Source organism: Tilletiopsis washingtonensis (assembly GCF_003144115.1).
Source record: "Tilletiopsis washingtonensis strain MCA 4186 unplaced genomic scaffold FA09scaffold_18, whole genome shotgun sequence".
Lineage (NCBI taxonomy): Eukaryota > Fungi > Basidiomycota > Exobasidiomycetes > Entylomatales > Tilletiopsis > Tilletiopsis washingtonensis.
Genome location: NW_020312015.1, coordinates 475,762 through 489,718, shown reverse-complemented (window position 1 = coordinate 489,718; position 13,957 = coordinate 475,762). Strand labels below are relative to the sequence as shown.

The window sequence follows — 13,957 nt, the reverse complement described above, 5'->3', positions numbered from 1 at the left end:
GGCATGCGGCGCTGGTGCTGCGATGCTGCGGTGTCAGCAGCTGCATCTCCGATGTCCCGGAGCGGCATCGGATGTCGATGAGCGAAGCGAGGCCGCAGCTGCCGTATGAGGCAGAGCTCGGCCTCGGCGAGGCGCGTTGCAAGGCGACGCAGGCGCATCGGGCAAGGCGCAGCGGCGCATGCAGCTGGGCGCAGTTGCAGCGCGAGCAAGCGGCGGCCGCCCTCGCATGCACCCTGCAACGGCCGGCCAAACACACCGACGCCGATCAGTGACTCCCACACAGCCTCCGTCTCAGCACAGGTGACTGATGTGCATTGCCCAGCCCTCACTCAGCGCTTCGCGGGGCCACGCTTGGGCTTGGGCAGCTCAAACGGCACACGCAGCACCATGCGCCGCTCCTTGCGCGCCGAGCCATCGGCGTGCTGGCCTGTCGCAATGTCGCTCTTGCAGCCGAGCGACTTGTAGATCTCCGCCACCCTGGCGCAAGCAGCGGATCAGCAGCGCGTCCAGCGGGCGATGCTGCAGGATCACTCACTTGGGAGGGCCGAGACCGAGATCAGACGCCAGAGCCCCGTAGTCCACGGAGAAGCCGTCGAGATGCAGCGAGAGGGCGAAGATGTGCGAGAGCAGCTTCGTGTCCTGGTACGTCGTCACGGCGTACCTGAGCAGACCCCGTCAGCACGCCGCACCCCTGCACCTGTCCGCGCGAGACTCACTTCTTGCCGCCGCGCTGCCGCTCCGCAAAGCGCGAGAGCAGATCCTCCATGATCACCTCTCCGCTATTTGTGCCCTGCAGCCGCAGCTTCTCACTCAATGCCTCGCGATCGCGGGCCACCAGCGCCGAACTGCGTCTGAACGCCCACAGCAGCGCCATGAAGAGACACATGCGCAGACGCAGCTTGCCCTCGTCCTTGCTGCCGCTCGTCTTGAGGATGCTCTCGGCGCCGCCTTCGCCCTTCGTGCCGTACAGCGCACGCTGCACGGCATCCCAGGTGCGCGATACGAGCCAGTCGGAATGCGATGGCCCGGGTCCCGGCAGTAGCTTGCGCAGGTGACCCTGGTCCTCGGCCTTGAGCAGCGGTGCGATGTTGAGCGCGTAGAAGATGGCATTCGGCACGATCGAGGCGATGGGGTACGCCTCGCTCGGCTCCGTCGCATCGAAATTGGGTGGCGGGATGGCGCGCTGGGCGTCCGCTTCGGCCTTGACGGCGTCTGCGAGAATTGTCAGCGAAGAGAAGCGAGTGGGTGCACGCAGCCTACTCACCCGCATCGGCCATGCCGCGCGAGCTGTCCTCGATCTGCTGGCGCATCGAGTCCATCACCGCGCCCATGTTGCCCGTGTCCACCTTCATGCGGTCCTGCGCCTTGGCCTTGAGCTTCGTCTTTCGGTTGCCAAATGCATCGCCCAGGTCGCGCCGCTGATTCTGCCGCGTCTCCCAGTCGATGGCCGCATTGTCGCGCGTGGCCGCCAGACTCGACGTCATGTCGCTCAGCGCCTTGACACGCCGCTTGAAGAGGAAGAGCGGCGCCGCACGCAGCGTCACAGTCGATGTCGCTGGGTCGTGCACGCCCACAAGGTACCTGTCACAGCACAGGCTCAGCGGACTGCCGGCGGTACCCAACTCTGCGCACTCACTCGCCGCTGTAGTCGCGCGCCGCCAGCCGCGTCTCGGGCTCCTGGCTCGGCCCGGCCCGCCCGCTCAGCCAGTTGTTGGAGACGTACGTGATCGTGTCCGTCTCGCCAACGAGCAGCATCGAGTCGTCAAACGACGCCGTCTTGCCCGGCGCCTTGGAGTACAGCGTGTACTGCGTGCCGCTGTGCGGCGCGAAGTCGCCGAACTCGGCTGGGCGAGAGAGTCAGCAGGGCTGGCGAGAGGATCGGCCGAGATGCCCGCTTGGCACGCCTCCAATGTCCTTCTGTGCCCTCCCTTCACTCACCAAGCACCGGCCCAACTGCACTCTCGTCTCCCTCCAGGCGCAGCGCTGCCTGCCCTGCCTGGGGCTTGGGCGCTGGCCGCGGCTGCGACACTGCTGCAGCACCGCTGGCCTCGTCCGCCTTGCCCGGCTTGGTGCGCTTCTCCTCCTTGGACTTGTTGTTGTACTTGTCCGTGTTCTTGCTCAGCTTGCGCAGCTCCTGCGAGCGTTGCAGGCTGACGGCCTTGCGCTCGCGCTTCTCCTGCTTCTTGGCCTTCTTCTCGTCGCGCGCCCGCTGCTTCTCGTCGGTCTTGCGCTTCTTCGGCGGCGATCCGGCGGATGCCTCGCCGAGCTGGCGCTTCACGTCTGGCGGCGACTGGTCCATGGTGAGTGAGGTGGTGTGGGTGAGAAGAGAGCCGCGCGAAGCACCTCGGGGCGCGCGGCTCACCCAAAAATGTGGCGCGTCGGGCGGGCAGCGCCGAAAAGGCCGAAGCGCGCCGGCGCCAGACCCGCGGCTCATCACGCCGCCGCCGCGCGCAGCTGCTCCTGCCACCTTCTCACCGCTCCACCACACCTCGCCCCGCGCAGCCTCTGCTGTCCGCACGCCCGCGCCATGGCGTCCGTCAACAACAAGCTTGCGTTCCTGAACCAGGTGCGTGCCGGGCTGCGTGCTGCTCAGCGGCGCCACTGACAGCCGCCCTGCGCACAGGCGCCGCCGGCCAACTATGTGGCGGGTCTGGGACGTGGCGCCTCGGGCTTCACCACGCGCTCGGACATCGGTCCGGCGCGCGAGGGCCCGAGCCAGGACACGATCAATGCCGCACGCGCTAAGCGCGGCGAGGGCCCCGAGAGCGGCGACGGGCCGGGCCAGGAGGAGGACGCCGACGCCAACCAGGACCCGGAGAACGAGACGGGCCTCTTTGCCGGCACCGTATACGAGCGCGACGACGAGGAGGCAGACCGCATCTGGCAGAGCGTCGACGACAACATGGATGCGCGGCGGCGCAAGCAGCGCGAGGCGCGCGAGAAAGCCGAGCTGGAGAAGTACCGGGCAGAGCGGCCCAAGATCCAGGCGCAGTTTGCAGACCTCAAGCGCGGCCTCAGCGCCGTGAGCGACGAGGAGTGGGCGACGCTGCCCGAGGCGGGCAACCTGACGGGCAAGCGGCGAAAGGCTGCCGCTGCGCGAGCTGGCAACGACCGTACGTACGCCGTGCCGGACAGCGTGCTCATCGGCAATCGCGACCGCACCGCGACGGAGAGCTCGCTGAGCGCCGAGCAGATGGAGGACGGCACGGCGACGGCCATGGGCACGACGACGAGCCTGACGGAGATCGGCGAGGCGCGCAACAAGATCTTCAGCCACAAGCTCGACCAGGCCGGCAGCTCGAGCCGCGCCGACGGCACGGCCTCGTCGCTCGGCACGTCGTCGACCATCGACCCCAAGGGCTACCTCACTGACCTCTCGTCTGTGAATGTCAAGTCCAGCACCGAGATTGGCGACATCAAAAAGGCGCGCAGCCTGCTCGACAGCGTCATCAAGACGAACCCGAAGCACGCGCCCGGCTGGATCGCCGCAGCGCGCCTCGAAGAGGTGGCGGGCAAGATGGCCATTGCGCGCAAGGTCATTGCGCAGGGCTGCGAGAACTGCAAGATGAGCGAGGACGTGTGGCTGGAGAGTGCCCGGCTGAACACGCGCGACAACGCCAAGGTTGTGCTGGCGCGTGCCATCGCTGCGGGCCTCACGACGTCGGTCAAGATCTGGCTCAAGGCTGCCGAGCTCGAGACGGACACGAACAGCAAGAAGCGCGTCATCCGCAAGAGCCTCGAGTACATTCCCAACTCGATCAAGCTGTGGAAGGAGCTCGTCAACCTCGAGGAGTCGCACGAGGACGCGCGGATCTTGCTCAGCGGCGCAGTCGCAGCAGTGCCGGGTTCCGTCGACCTCTGGCTGGCGCTGGCGCGCTTGTCGAGCCCGCAGGAGGCGCAGTCGGTGCTGAACAAGGCGCGCCAGACGCTGCCAAGCAGCCACGAGATCTGGATTGCCGCGGCGCGCCTCGTCGAGCAGACGAGCAACGACGAGGGCAAGGCGGCCGACGAGACGCAGGCGAACCTCGACCGCACGATGGCTACGGCTGTCAAGCGCCTGCAGAAGGCCGGCGCTGTGCTCAATCGCGAGCAGTGGCTCAAGGAGGCGGAGCGCGTCGAGCGCGAGGGCAGTCCGGCGACGTGCGCGGCCATCGTCAAGGCGACGATCGCGCTCGACGTGGAGGAGGAGGACCGGCGGACAGTCTGGGTCGAGGACGCACAAGCATGCGTCGAGCGCGGCTGCATCGAGACGGCGCGCGCCATTCTCGCCTATACGCTGCGCGAGTTCCCCGATCGGCAGAGCATCTGGCGCCTGGCCGTCGACATCGAGAAGAAGCACGGCACGCCGCAGAGTCTCGAAGGCCTGCTGGAGCGCGCCGTGACCATGTGTCCCAAGGCCGAGGTGCTCTGGCTCATCTACGCCAAGGAGAAGTGGCAGGGCGCCGGCGACGTGGCGGCGGCACGGCAAGTGCTCATCCGCGCGTTTGACAAGAACATGGGCTCCGAGGAGATCTCGCTCGCCGCCGCCAAGCTCGAGTCGGAGAACGGGCAGAAGCAGGCGGCCGGCCTGCTCCTGCAGCGCGCACGGCAGGAGGTCAACACGCCGCGCGTCTGGCTCAAGAGCGCTGTCTTTGAGCGCAACGACAGGCGCACGACCGAGGCGCTCGAGCTGGTGCGCGAGGCGCTGAAGCGCTTCCCTACCTTCTGGAAGCTGCACATCATGCACGCGCAGCTGCTCGAGGCCGTCACGCCGCCGGGCGAGGACGGTGCGCACTTCCGCGCCGCGCGCGAGGCGCTTACTGCCGGCCTTAAGGCGTGCCCTACATCTGCGGTGCTCTGGATCAACGCAAGCCGGCTGGAGGAGCGCGCTGGCCTGGCGATCCGCGCACGTGCGCTGCTGGAGAAGGCGCGCCTCAAAGAGTCGGAGGACAAGGACGTGCTCTGGCACGAGGCGGCGTGCGTCGAGGAGCGCTCGGGCAACGCGCCGCAGGCGAAGGCGCTCATTGCGCGCGGCCTGCAAGAACACCCCAAGTCCGGCCTGCTGTGGGCTGCGTCCATCTGGCTCGAGCCGCGAGCAGCACGACGCACACGCAGTGCCGATGCGCTCAACAAGACGGGCGACGACGCGCGCGTCATTGCGAGCGTGGCGCGCATGTTCTGGAACGAGCGCAAGACGGAGCAGGCGCGCAAGTGGTTCGAGCGTGCCACCAAGGCGAACGCGGACTGGGGAGACGGCTGGGCCTGGTGGGCCAAGTTCGAGGCGCAGCACGGCACGGACGACAGCCGGCGAGCGGTGCGCGAGCGCTGCATCCGCGCCGAGCCGCACCACGGCGAGCAGTGGCAGCTGGCGCTCAAGGACCCCAAGCATCCCAACCGGCGCACCGAGGAGGTGCTCGACGTCGTGTCGGCCGCGCTCGTCGTCACGACATAGCCCCGCGGCGGCCGTGCGTCGAGGACCGTGCTCCCATCTCACATGTACACTACACATTCGGCAATCCGTCATCCTCCAGAGCGCGGCGCTTGTTCGCAGTGGAGCTGCTGCGGCAGTCACGCGTGCATTGCGCGTCTAGGAGTGAGAGTGATCGGCGCCGTGCAACCTTGAGCCCGTGTCTAGTGTGTATCCCAAAAGAGTGGTGTGGTGAGGCGTGCGCATCTACTTGTCCTTCGCGCTCTCCTGCTGCTTCTGCTCCTCGCGCTGCTGCTCCTTCTCCTGCGCCACAGCCGCGCCCTCCTCGACGGCGCGCTCGAGCGTGGCCAGCTCGTTCTTGCGCAGTGCCAGTGCCAGCTGCGCACGCGCACGGTCGAGGTCGATGTGGCGCTGGTGGTCCAGCTTGAACGTGCCGACGAGCGCCGGCACGTGGTGTGCCAGCAGCAGCAGCTCGGCGGAGGAAGAGGCGGCCGGCGTCTCTGCCTCTTGTGGCGCTGCTGCCTCGCTCGACTCGCTGGCGCTCGCCTCCGATGCAGATGGCGGCGGCGCAGGTGTCCGAAGCACATCGTCCAGCTCCTTCGACGGCTCTGGCACGATGCGCTTGGCCGCCAGCAGCTCGGATAGGTACGATGAAGATCTGTACGCTGCAGACGAGGTCGCATCAGCACCGCAGCATGGGCGTTGCGAGCTGCCAATGCCAGCTAGTCGCCTGTGCCGCCGCCACTGCCGCCGCTGCCATCTCTCTCGACTCACCACTCCAATGGCTGTAAGCTCGCCACACGAGGTAGAAGAACGGCAGGTTCGGCACGACGGGAATGAGTGCGAACGGCGCCGTGAAGGGCATGCCGACGATGCACCAGATGAGGTACTTGCGGTGGTGCGGCGTTCTTCGCGCCGCAAGCGCAGAGAGGGAGTGCATCACCTGCGCGGAACCGAGACCCGGTGGATGGAGAAGGGAGAGCTAGGCGACGATGTCAGCACTGATGCGGAAAGAGGCGGCAGGGCGGCCCAGGCGCACGAAGGCCCTCCGGCTGCTAGCACAGCAAACAAGGCACACAGTGGCATGCCACACCTTCAGCAGGACGCTGAGGATGCGTGCGCTTGCTACGCCCATTCCGGGTGAAGCTCTTGGGCTCGAGAGCTTAGCAGAGCTCAATCGGTGCGATCGTCGCAGGTCAGGTGACGAATCCCGTGCTCCACCGCACTTGACTCATCACGCACTGCCACCGTCCTCCACCTTCCACCCGCGCTTCCGGCGCCGCACGCCTCTGATGCGACTCACCTTCTCGCCCACGTCGATCTTCTCGCCCTTCGTCTTCGGGCCCAAGCTCGGGTCAATGCCCTTGAGGGCCCACTCCTCATACTCGATGCGGTCCATCAGCCTCTCGCCGGTGACGTATGTGCGGCGCTTCCAGTCGCCGACGCTCTTCTGGCCCGGCTTGCCGAGCCCTGCCCAGAAGTCCGAGGCGCGGGTGAGGAGGCGCGTGGAGAGCGGCGGCGGCCCGTCCTGCACGGGCGCCTTGGCGGGCGGCACGGCGACGAAGGAGAGCAGGGGCGCCGCCTTGGGCGTGAGACGCGCCAGCGGCACGGCGAGCAGCTTCATGCTGGGCGGCGGAGGGTGCAGCGCCACGGGAGATGCGAGTAGGGGCGAGAGTGGGAGGTGCGGCAAAGAGCTGAGCTGCGTGAGGCAGGCGAGAAGGGGCACGGGCGAGGGGTGTGGAGCGGACAAGGACGCTGGCGGCGGCGGCTCGCGAAGAACGACTGGCCTGACTGCGCCGCGGCCTGAGCTGAGTTGCCGGCGGGCCAGAGACGCACCGCATGACGTGTTGGCACGGCGGCGCGCGATGCTGACATAAGCACGCCCAGCACCCTGGGCCTCGAGTGCGGGGTGTGGGTGGAGGCCCGCTGCCCTCCTGCGCCTCTCACCACCACCTCACTCTGGCCCAGCATGACCTCGCCGCCGTCGCGCGAATGCACGCATCTCTACAAGATCCTCACGCCGCAGGAGCACAACGCGCTGCCGCAGCGCGCGTGGAAGGGCACTGAGTTCGACGTGCGTCGTGCTCGCCCCCGCGCTGCTGCCTGCCCTACCTGACACGGTGCGCACGCAGCAAAACGACGGCTTCATCCACCTCTCCACCTCGACCCAGCTGCGCGCCACGCTGTCGCGCTTCTTCGCAGACACCACCGAGGTCGTGCTCGTCTGCATCCCGCGCGAGAAGCTCGAGCGCCACGATGCCGGCGAGCTCAAGTTCGAGCTGGCGCCGAGTGTGGGCGACGAGTTCGGGCACATCTACGGCGTGAGTCTCTCGCTGGCTGCAAGGGCAGGGTGGCAGAGTGCTGATGTATGCGAGCAGACGATCGAGCCGCAGCACTTCCTCTGGACGCGCGCCGTGCACCAGGCGGACGGATCGTGGGAGGAGTCGCGGCTGGGCGAGCTGCCGTTCTGAGAGACGAGGCACAATGTGACATTGCAAAAGCAAGAGGGTGGTGCAGAACAAGCAAGAAGACGCCAAGATGAGCGGAGCGTTGTGACGAGTGTCTGAGAGAGGTGAGTGGGTGCAGACGAAGCAAGCTGGGAGGAGCGCAGAGCAGGGCGTGAGGGGTGAGGCGCGACGCGAATGGATCCGGAGCGGCGTGGCGCTCGATGACGGCGGGGCCGGAAGGCATGACGCTCTAGACGAGCGCAGCGCTCAGCATCTTGCGGCGGCTACGAGTGGCGATGGCAGAGCCGGCAGCGGATGGTGTAGTCGGCGGGAGTGCGGCGCTGAGCTTGGGCGCCGAGTGCGAGCCGCTCGGCTGCTTTGCGCCGCTGCTCGCCGGCGGCGCCTTCAGCTTGTACGGGCTGCTTGAGCGACGAGTGCGTCCGTTGCGCCCTGCGGGGAGGTCCCATGCCACCGTGACGTTCTCGCTTGCCGCGCGCAGCACGCCGTACCCGCGGCCGCTGGCGTACGAGGAGGGAGCGCCGAATGCGAAGACGGTGAGGATGCCGGGTGAGATGGTGGGCGAGTCGGCGATGCCGAGCTGGCTCGCCTGGAGGAAGGGGGACGTCAGCCAGGGGCGGGGTACGCACCACGTCGGGCTTCGTAGCAAGCTTGAGCGACAGCGCCGGCTCGCGCACGGGAGAGCAGACGACCTCGATGCCCTTGGAAACGCGCTCGACGTCACGCTGCAGCGCTGAGACGAGGAGGCGGTCGTGGCAGATCTGTGGAGCCAGGACGATGTGAGCTGAGGCGAGCCACGAAGGTGCTCTGAATAGCTCACCGAGCCCCAGCGATAGACGCGCTGCGTCTTGGTCGACTTGACTGCGCCGATGCTGCCAGCCGCGGCGATGAGTAGGCGTCACGGCGCAGTGCGTTTCTCGCGACACACCTGGCGAAGGCCTTGAGCACACTGCTTCCCGCCTCGATGGCGAGGAAGTCTCGCACTTCAAAGCAAGCGCGCAGGTCCGAGTAGCAGCCCTCGCTGAGCTTGGCGCGCGCAGCGGGCGTGCTGACGTCGAAGCCGAGGCAGGCAAGACGGAACACGAGCACCGCGATGATGTCGTGCACGGTCAGCCAGACGTCGCCGTTCCAGCGGAGACAGTTGATGCGCGAGTCGGCCGAGGAGGCGTGCCACAGCGAGGCGGTGATGTAGGAAGGCGGGAGAGCGAAGGAGTGCACGGTGAGCGCATCGCAGAGCGCTGCCGCCGATGACGGCGAAGAGGTGCTCTTGGTGGCGCGACGCGAGTGCTGGCGCTCGAGCACAAGGCTTGCAGCCTGTCCCGCGACAGCAGAGGGCGTCGAGACGAGCAGGTCACCTTCCTCGGCTGCGCGTCGAAGCGATGTGTTGCCCACGTCTGCGCCGAGCGTCACGCCGTAGTCGGAGAGGCGAGTGGCGCGCAGGACGTCGGGCGCGGTGGCAAGCCAGTGCTTGAGCTGCCGATGCGCCACAGCCCACGGGAAGCGCTGGGCGCCGTGGTCGAAGTCGCTCGACACAGCAGGCGACGACGCAGCGGCACGGCGAGGGCGAGCGATGGGCTTGCTACGAGTGTCCACGCCGCCGCAGTCGGCCGTGTTCGAGACGTCGCTCAGCTCGCTGAGTGACTCTGCAGGCGAGGGCGGCGACATGCTTGAGTTCGTGAAGGCGAATTCGTTGATGGACGTAGAGTAAATGCGCTTGGTGTCGAACGGCCGGAGCTCAGACATGCTACGAGCGGCGTCGAGCTCCATGTCCGACACACGCCGCGTCGTGCGGATCGGCGAGGCGAGCGTCCAGTCGGCGAAGAAGAGGTCGCCCTCGCTTGTCGGCGAGGGAGGTGGCGATGGCTCGTACGTGGAGCGCAGCGAGGAGACCGATGTTGCCTGGCGGGCAGAGGGTGAGCGACAGGACGTGACGAGAGCGGACGAGGCATGCTCACTCGGCTGCGCCGGGCCGAGAAGTCGAACGTGTTGAGCGCAAATGCCGAGTAGGCGTCTTCACGGGCGCGAGAGGCGGGAGAGGGCACGTAGCTCGACGCCGAGCTGCCGCCGTAGCTGACGTCGCTGGCGCCGGCGCGCTGCCAGTGGATGTAGTCGAGCGAGCCGCAGGAGAAGCTCGAGCGGTCGGGCGAGAGGTTGCTCAGGCCGAGCGCCGACGGCGCGCCGGAGAGATGGGCCTGCGGCGACGGCAGCGCGCAGAGGAGGTTGAGGTCGAGGTGTCGCTCTGCGCCGAGGCGCGACGGCGGCGAGCAGGCGGCGCTGGGGTGGGGTGCAAGAGATGCGTCGCCGCGCTGCAGCTCTGGTGTGCGGCGTCAGCAGGGGCGCGAGTGGCAGGCGACGTGTGGCTCGACTGACCGGGGCTGAGCGACATTGCTGGCGTCTGTGCAGGTCCGAGAGGGTGCGGAGCGAGAGGGAGAGAGGAAGAGGTCCAGAGTAGACAGGCGGGCAGACGGGCAAGATTGGTAGAGATGTGGGGGTGAGGAGGGAAGATGCGGCGAGAGAGGCCTTATGGGGCCAGCCGGGGCGAGGGCGAGGGCTGGCGCGCACGCTCGTCAGAGTGCAGTGCTGCTCCCGAGCCCCGCCGGCACTGCGTCCTCTCGCTGCCTGCTCCTGCTGCGCTGCTCCCTCGAGGCCTCTCAACCGCGCCAGGCCGGCCACGACTGTTGCGCCTCATCGCATCTGAAGAGCAGCCTTGCGCAGCGTCACAGATTCACCCGTGCTGCTCTCCGGCCTCTCTGACCACTCTTGCTGCTCTCACTACGCTTGCTCTCTCCCTCTCTCTCGCTTGCCTCGCTCGCTCGCAATCTGACCTTAATGACGCCTCCGCAGCCGGGCAAATCTCAGCGCTCTAGGATGCTGCGCCGCAGCGTGCCGTGATGACCTCGTGGGCGTGCGTGGGCGATCGGGCACGCCGCTCGTCACGCACGTCACCGTGACGCAGATGCAGGGCTCTATATGAGGTGCACCCAAGCTTCACTCAACGCCGCTTTGGGCACACTTACCGGCTTGCGGCTCACACGCTCGGCTGCGGAGCCGAGAAAACGTGCATCAGGGGCGCTGAGCTGCGCAGCGAGTCCTGCCAGGGCACACCCGCACCCTCTCGCATTCTCGCGTCGACGCGGCTCTCAAGTCGTAGCGGCACACAACATGAGCTCTGCACGGCGCTCGGGAGAAGCAGCATGCAGCGACGGCGAGGACGAGGACGACCGCGGCCAAGCCGAAGGGCTGGCAGGCGCGCGTCATGGGCCGCCGGCCCCCTGAGCACGGCGCACCACGCGGACGCCAAGACGCGGCAAACCCTTTCGCTGCGCCGCCGCCGGCTGCGCTCGGCTCGTGCTGCGCGTGCGTCGCTGCGCGCGCTCGCGGCGTGCCTGCGCGTCGTCTGGCAGCTCGTCCAGCGCCCTGACGCTGCGTGACGGCCCGGCAGAAGAAGGGAGCCGGTCGCTCATTCGTTGTGATGAGCTGCGCTCGCAGTATATTGCACTGCAGCCGGCAACTCCGCAGCTCCGTCTCGCACGAGATGCCGGAGCGCAGCACGCAGGCGAGAGGCGCCGGCAGAGCAATGTGATGTGATGTGTGCGCGCGAGCGGGCGCGCCGCAAATAGCGCGTGGGCGATGTGGCGCCGCATCTCCTCGTGGCCAAGTGAGGGATTCAAGCGGCAAGGCCTGCTGCGTGGTACGAGAATGTGTGTGGCAGCGGCAGCAGGACTTACCCTTGGCACTCCCGAGACTGGCTGGCCCACTAGACAGGCAGGCAGCAGCATGGCAAGAGTGCAGCAGCGCTTGCAACGGCGACAAAGACGCGCTCAAGGGCACGGCTCTGCGTTGCACGCTCGGCGGCAAGGCTCGCACGCAATGCATTACTAGAAGGAGCATGAGTATACGAACTAAGCCGCCGCGCTGAAGAGGAAGAAAAGACTCGCGCCGCACGAAACATCCGGGCAGCTCGTCACAAGCCGCGCTCGTCGGCGTGCTCGGTGGTGACGTGCTCGACGATGTTGAAGTCGACCGACAGCGGACGTGTCATCTGCGGGCGCTCGGCGGCGACGAGGAAGAACTCGTCGTCCTCCTTCTCGTCCGCGCAGACGCTTGTCTCGGCCGCCTCAAGCGTCTTCTGCAGCTGCTGCTGCATGTCGAGCTGCAATGACGAGCTCCTCCTTGCGGCGACTTGCGTTTGGACGTCATCAGGCGAGAGGTGCTGTGCGAGCAGCTCGCGCACGCGCCCAGAGAAGCGCTCAGCGACGCACACGAGCATCGGCGCGCCCTCGAGCGTCTCGAGACGGAACTCTGCGTTCGAGAGTGCCGCTTGCAGTGCCTGCGAGCGCGGTGGTTAGCCAATCGATCGAGGAGCGTCTTGCGGAGCGCCTCACCGGAATGCTCTCTTTCCACGCCCGCTCCACTTCGCTGCCTGCAACGACGAGCACCCTCGCCTTCACGTCCGCCAGACTAGCAGGGCACGCCGGCCCTCCACGGCTCCGTTCCGCCTCAAGAAGCTGCACGAGTGCGCGCATCTCGTTCCACTCGTGCGCCTTGACGACCCAGCGAGAACACCAATGCGAGAGAATGAGGGACTCGAGATGACGGGGCCAAGGATGCTCGTCTGCGACGAGGAAGCTATCAGCAATCGTGCTCTACCGATGCCTGTGGGCTTGCCTGCTGCTTCGCGGCCACTCACTCATGAAGTGATGTCTAAGGCCGTCCGATGCGCCTCTCGGCAGCACCAGGCGATGAGCATTCTTCTCGAGCTCCAGTTGCCCCGCTCCGCTTGCATCGTCGGCCTTCCAGAACGCCCGTGCCTCGCGACGGTAGTGCCACCACTCGTCGAAGACCTCGTCGACGTCGCGTGCCAGCTGCTCGTCCTGCGCGGGAGACGACGTATGAGCCTAGATGGGTTCGCTGTTGAGGGGAGGCAAGGCAGGAAGGTCAGGGACGCGACTCACGGTGAGTCCGAGTGCGAGCGGCGAAATGAGCATGACTGTCTCGACGACGTCGCCAAGCAGCGCTGCCATGACAAGCGTCGACATGGCCGACATGCTGCACCCGACGAGATGCAGCTTCTCGCTCTTGACTCCCTGCGCCAGCTCCTCGTCGTTTGGCAGGTACGCGAGCGTGCGCAACGCAGCGAGAATGTCCTGCGCTACAAACGAGACGGCATCGGGCGGCAGTGCGGTAGGTGCGGCAGCGAGCGACAGTGCGTGCTCCGGCACCTGCACGCCGAACTCGTAGAGGAGGACGTTGAAGGCGGCGAACGCCGGCGACGAGGCGAGAGAGTCGTACACGACGGCCGTCTGCAGCATCTCGGAGCTGTGGTGTGCGTGAGCGTCGGCTGCGAGACTGCTGCGATGCGCACAACGCACGGGAGGAACAGCAGCGTCGGCTTGTCCGGCGGCACGTATGACTCGGGCGTTGGTGCTGGCCCGTCTCCGGGGATGTACGCCGCCATGTGCCCGCTGAAGACGGGATTGAGCATCTCTTCGGCGGAGCGCGGCATCGGCGGGTAGTGCAGAAGCGGCATGTTGGACCGGACGCGTGAGGATGGGGTGTGCGAGAGGGAAGCAAAGAAGGGGAGAGAGAGGAGATGGCGGTGAGAGGCACGTGCGGTGGCAGTCTAGTGGCCCCTCTTGCCGGCCCGCTGTCAATGGCCGAGCTGTCTTGCCGAGGTGCCCCCTCTCACCCTTCGCCCTACACTGCCGGCCTGCCGTGAGCTCTCCGTTCGGCGGCGGTGCTCCTCCTCTGTGGCACTCCACTCGTGCGAGAGGATCGGGAGTGAGTCAAAGTGGCAGCAGCTTCAGGGGGTGGGGCGCGGAAGGAAGGAAGCGATCGAGGCGAGCGGCAGCTTCTGCTCGGCGGCTGCACAACCATGAACACGGCCCGGTGTTGTGCAGCTGGCTGTGCGCAGCAAGAGTTGCCGAGGTGTGCGAGTCCAGAGGAGAGCCGGAGCATCGCGATAGCGGCACGTCACGCCTCGCGGCGGCGACAAGCTCGAGGAGGGAGGCGGTGAGGCGCGCAGTAGCACGTCGCGCCGCCGCCGCCGCTTGCTGCGCCACGCCGCGCCCGCGCCGCAGCGCCG

General features: G+C 67.3%; 6 protein-coding genes across 6 annotated transcripts; 2 read left to right on the top strand and 4 right to left on the bottom strand.

Moving 5' to 3' along the window:
• Nucleotides 1-272: 272 nt before the first annotated feature.
• Nucleotides 273-2,317, bottom strand: FA09DRAFT_331524 (hypothetical protein). The gene is made up of 6 exons (XM_025743063.1): nucleotides 1,939-2,317; nucleotides 1,637-1,844; nucleotides 1,265-1,581; nucleotides 717-1,212; nucleotides 536-661; nucleotides 273-477 (listed from the first exon to the last, which is right to left on the bottom strand). The coding sequence occupies exons 1-6, from the start codon at nucleotides 2,297-2,299 to the stop codon at nucleotides 330-332; spliced, it is 1,656 nt and encodes a 551-aa protein (XP_025596580.1). The 5' UTR covers nucleotides 2,300-2,317; the 3' UTR covers nucleotides 273-329.
• Nucleotides 2,318-2,527: 210 nt separating this feature from the next.
• FA09DRAFT_344045 (hypothetical protein) lies at nucleotides 2,528-5,619 on the top strand (the record flags this gene model as incomplete). Its single annotated transcript, XM_025744632.1, has 2 exons — nucleotides 2,528-2,566; nucleotides 2,624-5,619. The coding sequence occupies 2 exons, from the start codon at nucleotides 2,528-2,530 to the stop codon at nucleotides 5,429-5,431; spliced, it is 2,847 nt and encodes a 948-aa protein (XP_025596579.1). The 3' UTR covers nucleotides 5,432-5,619.
• Nucleotides 5,538-7,197, bottom strand: FA09DRAFT_362241 (hypothetical protein). The gene is made up of 3 exons (XM_025745451.1): nucleotides 6,711-7,197; nucleotides 6,182-6,389; nucleotides 5,538-6,072 (listed from the first exon to the last, which is right to left on the bottom strand). Exons 1-3 carry the CDS (start codon nucleotides 7,029-7,031, stop codon nucleotides 5,654-5,656), a joined length of 948 nt encoding a protein of 315 aa, XP_025596578.1. The 5' UTR covers nucleotides 7,032-7,197; the 3' UTR covers nucleotides 5,538-5,653.
• Nucleotides 7,198-7,364: 167 nt separating this feature from the next.
• On the top strand, nucleotides 7,365-7,886 carry FA09DRAFT_331522 (hypothetical protein). The gene is made up of 3 exons (XM_025743062.1): nucleotides 7,365-7,481; nucleotides 7,540-7,728; nucleotides 7,786-7,886. Exons 1-3 carry the CDS (start codon nucleotides 7,377-7,379, stop codon nucleotides 7,876-7,878), a joined length of 387 nt encoding a protein of 128 aa, XP_025596577.1. The 5' UTR covers nucleotides 7,365-7,376; the 3' UTR covers nucleotides 7,879-7,886.
• A 218-nt stretch (nucleotides 7,887-8,104) lies between these two features.
• FA09DRAFT_340486 (hypothetical protein) lies at nucleotides 8,105-10,258 on the bottom strand (the record flags this gene model as incomplete). The annotated part of the gene is made up of 6 exons (XM_025744322.1): nucleotides 8,105-8,461; nucleotides 8,502-8,633; nucleotides 8,693-8,744; nucleotides 8,801-9,771; nucleotides 9,828-10,186; nucleotides 10,243-10,258. 6 exons carry the CDS (start codon nucleotides 10,256-10,258, stop codon nucleotides 8,105-8,107), a joined length of 1,887 nt encoding a protein of 628 aa, XP_025596576.1.
• Nucleotides 10,259-11,795: 1,537 nt separating this feature from the next.
• On the bottom strand, nucleotides 11,796-13,485 carry FA09DRAFT_99190 (hypothetical protein). The gene is made up of 5 exons (XM_025745934.1): nucleotides 13,245-13,485; nucleotides 12,828-13,191; nucleotides 12,563-12,770; nucleotides 12,258-12,487; nucleotides 11,796-12,202 (listed from the first exon to the last, which is right to left on the bottom strand). The coding sequence occupies exons 1-5, from the start codon at nucleotides 13,400-13,402 to the stop codon at nucleotides 11,837-11,839; spliced, it is 1,326 nt and encodes a 441-aa protein (XP_025596575.1). The 5' UTR covers nucleotides 13,403-13,485; the 3' UTR covers nucleotides 11,796-11,836.
• Between the last annotated feature and the right edge of the window lie 472 nt (nucleotides 13,486-13,957).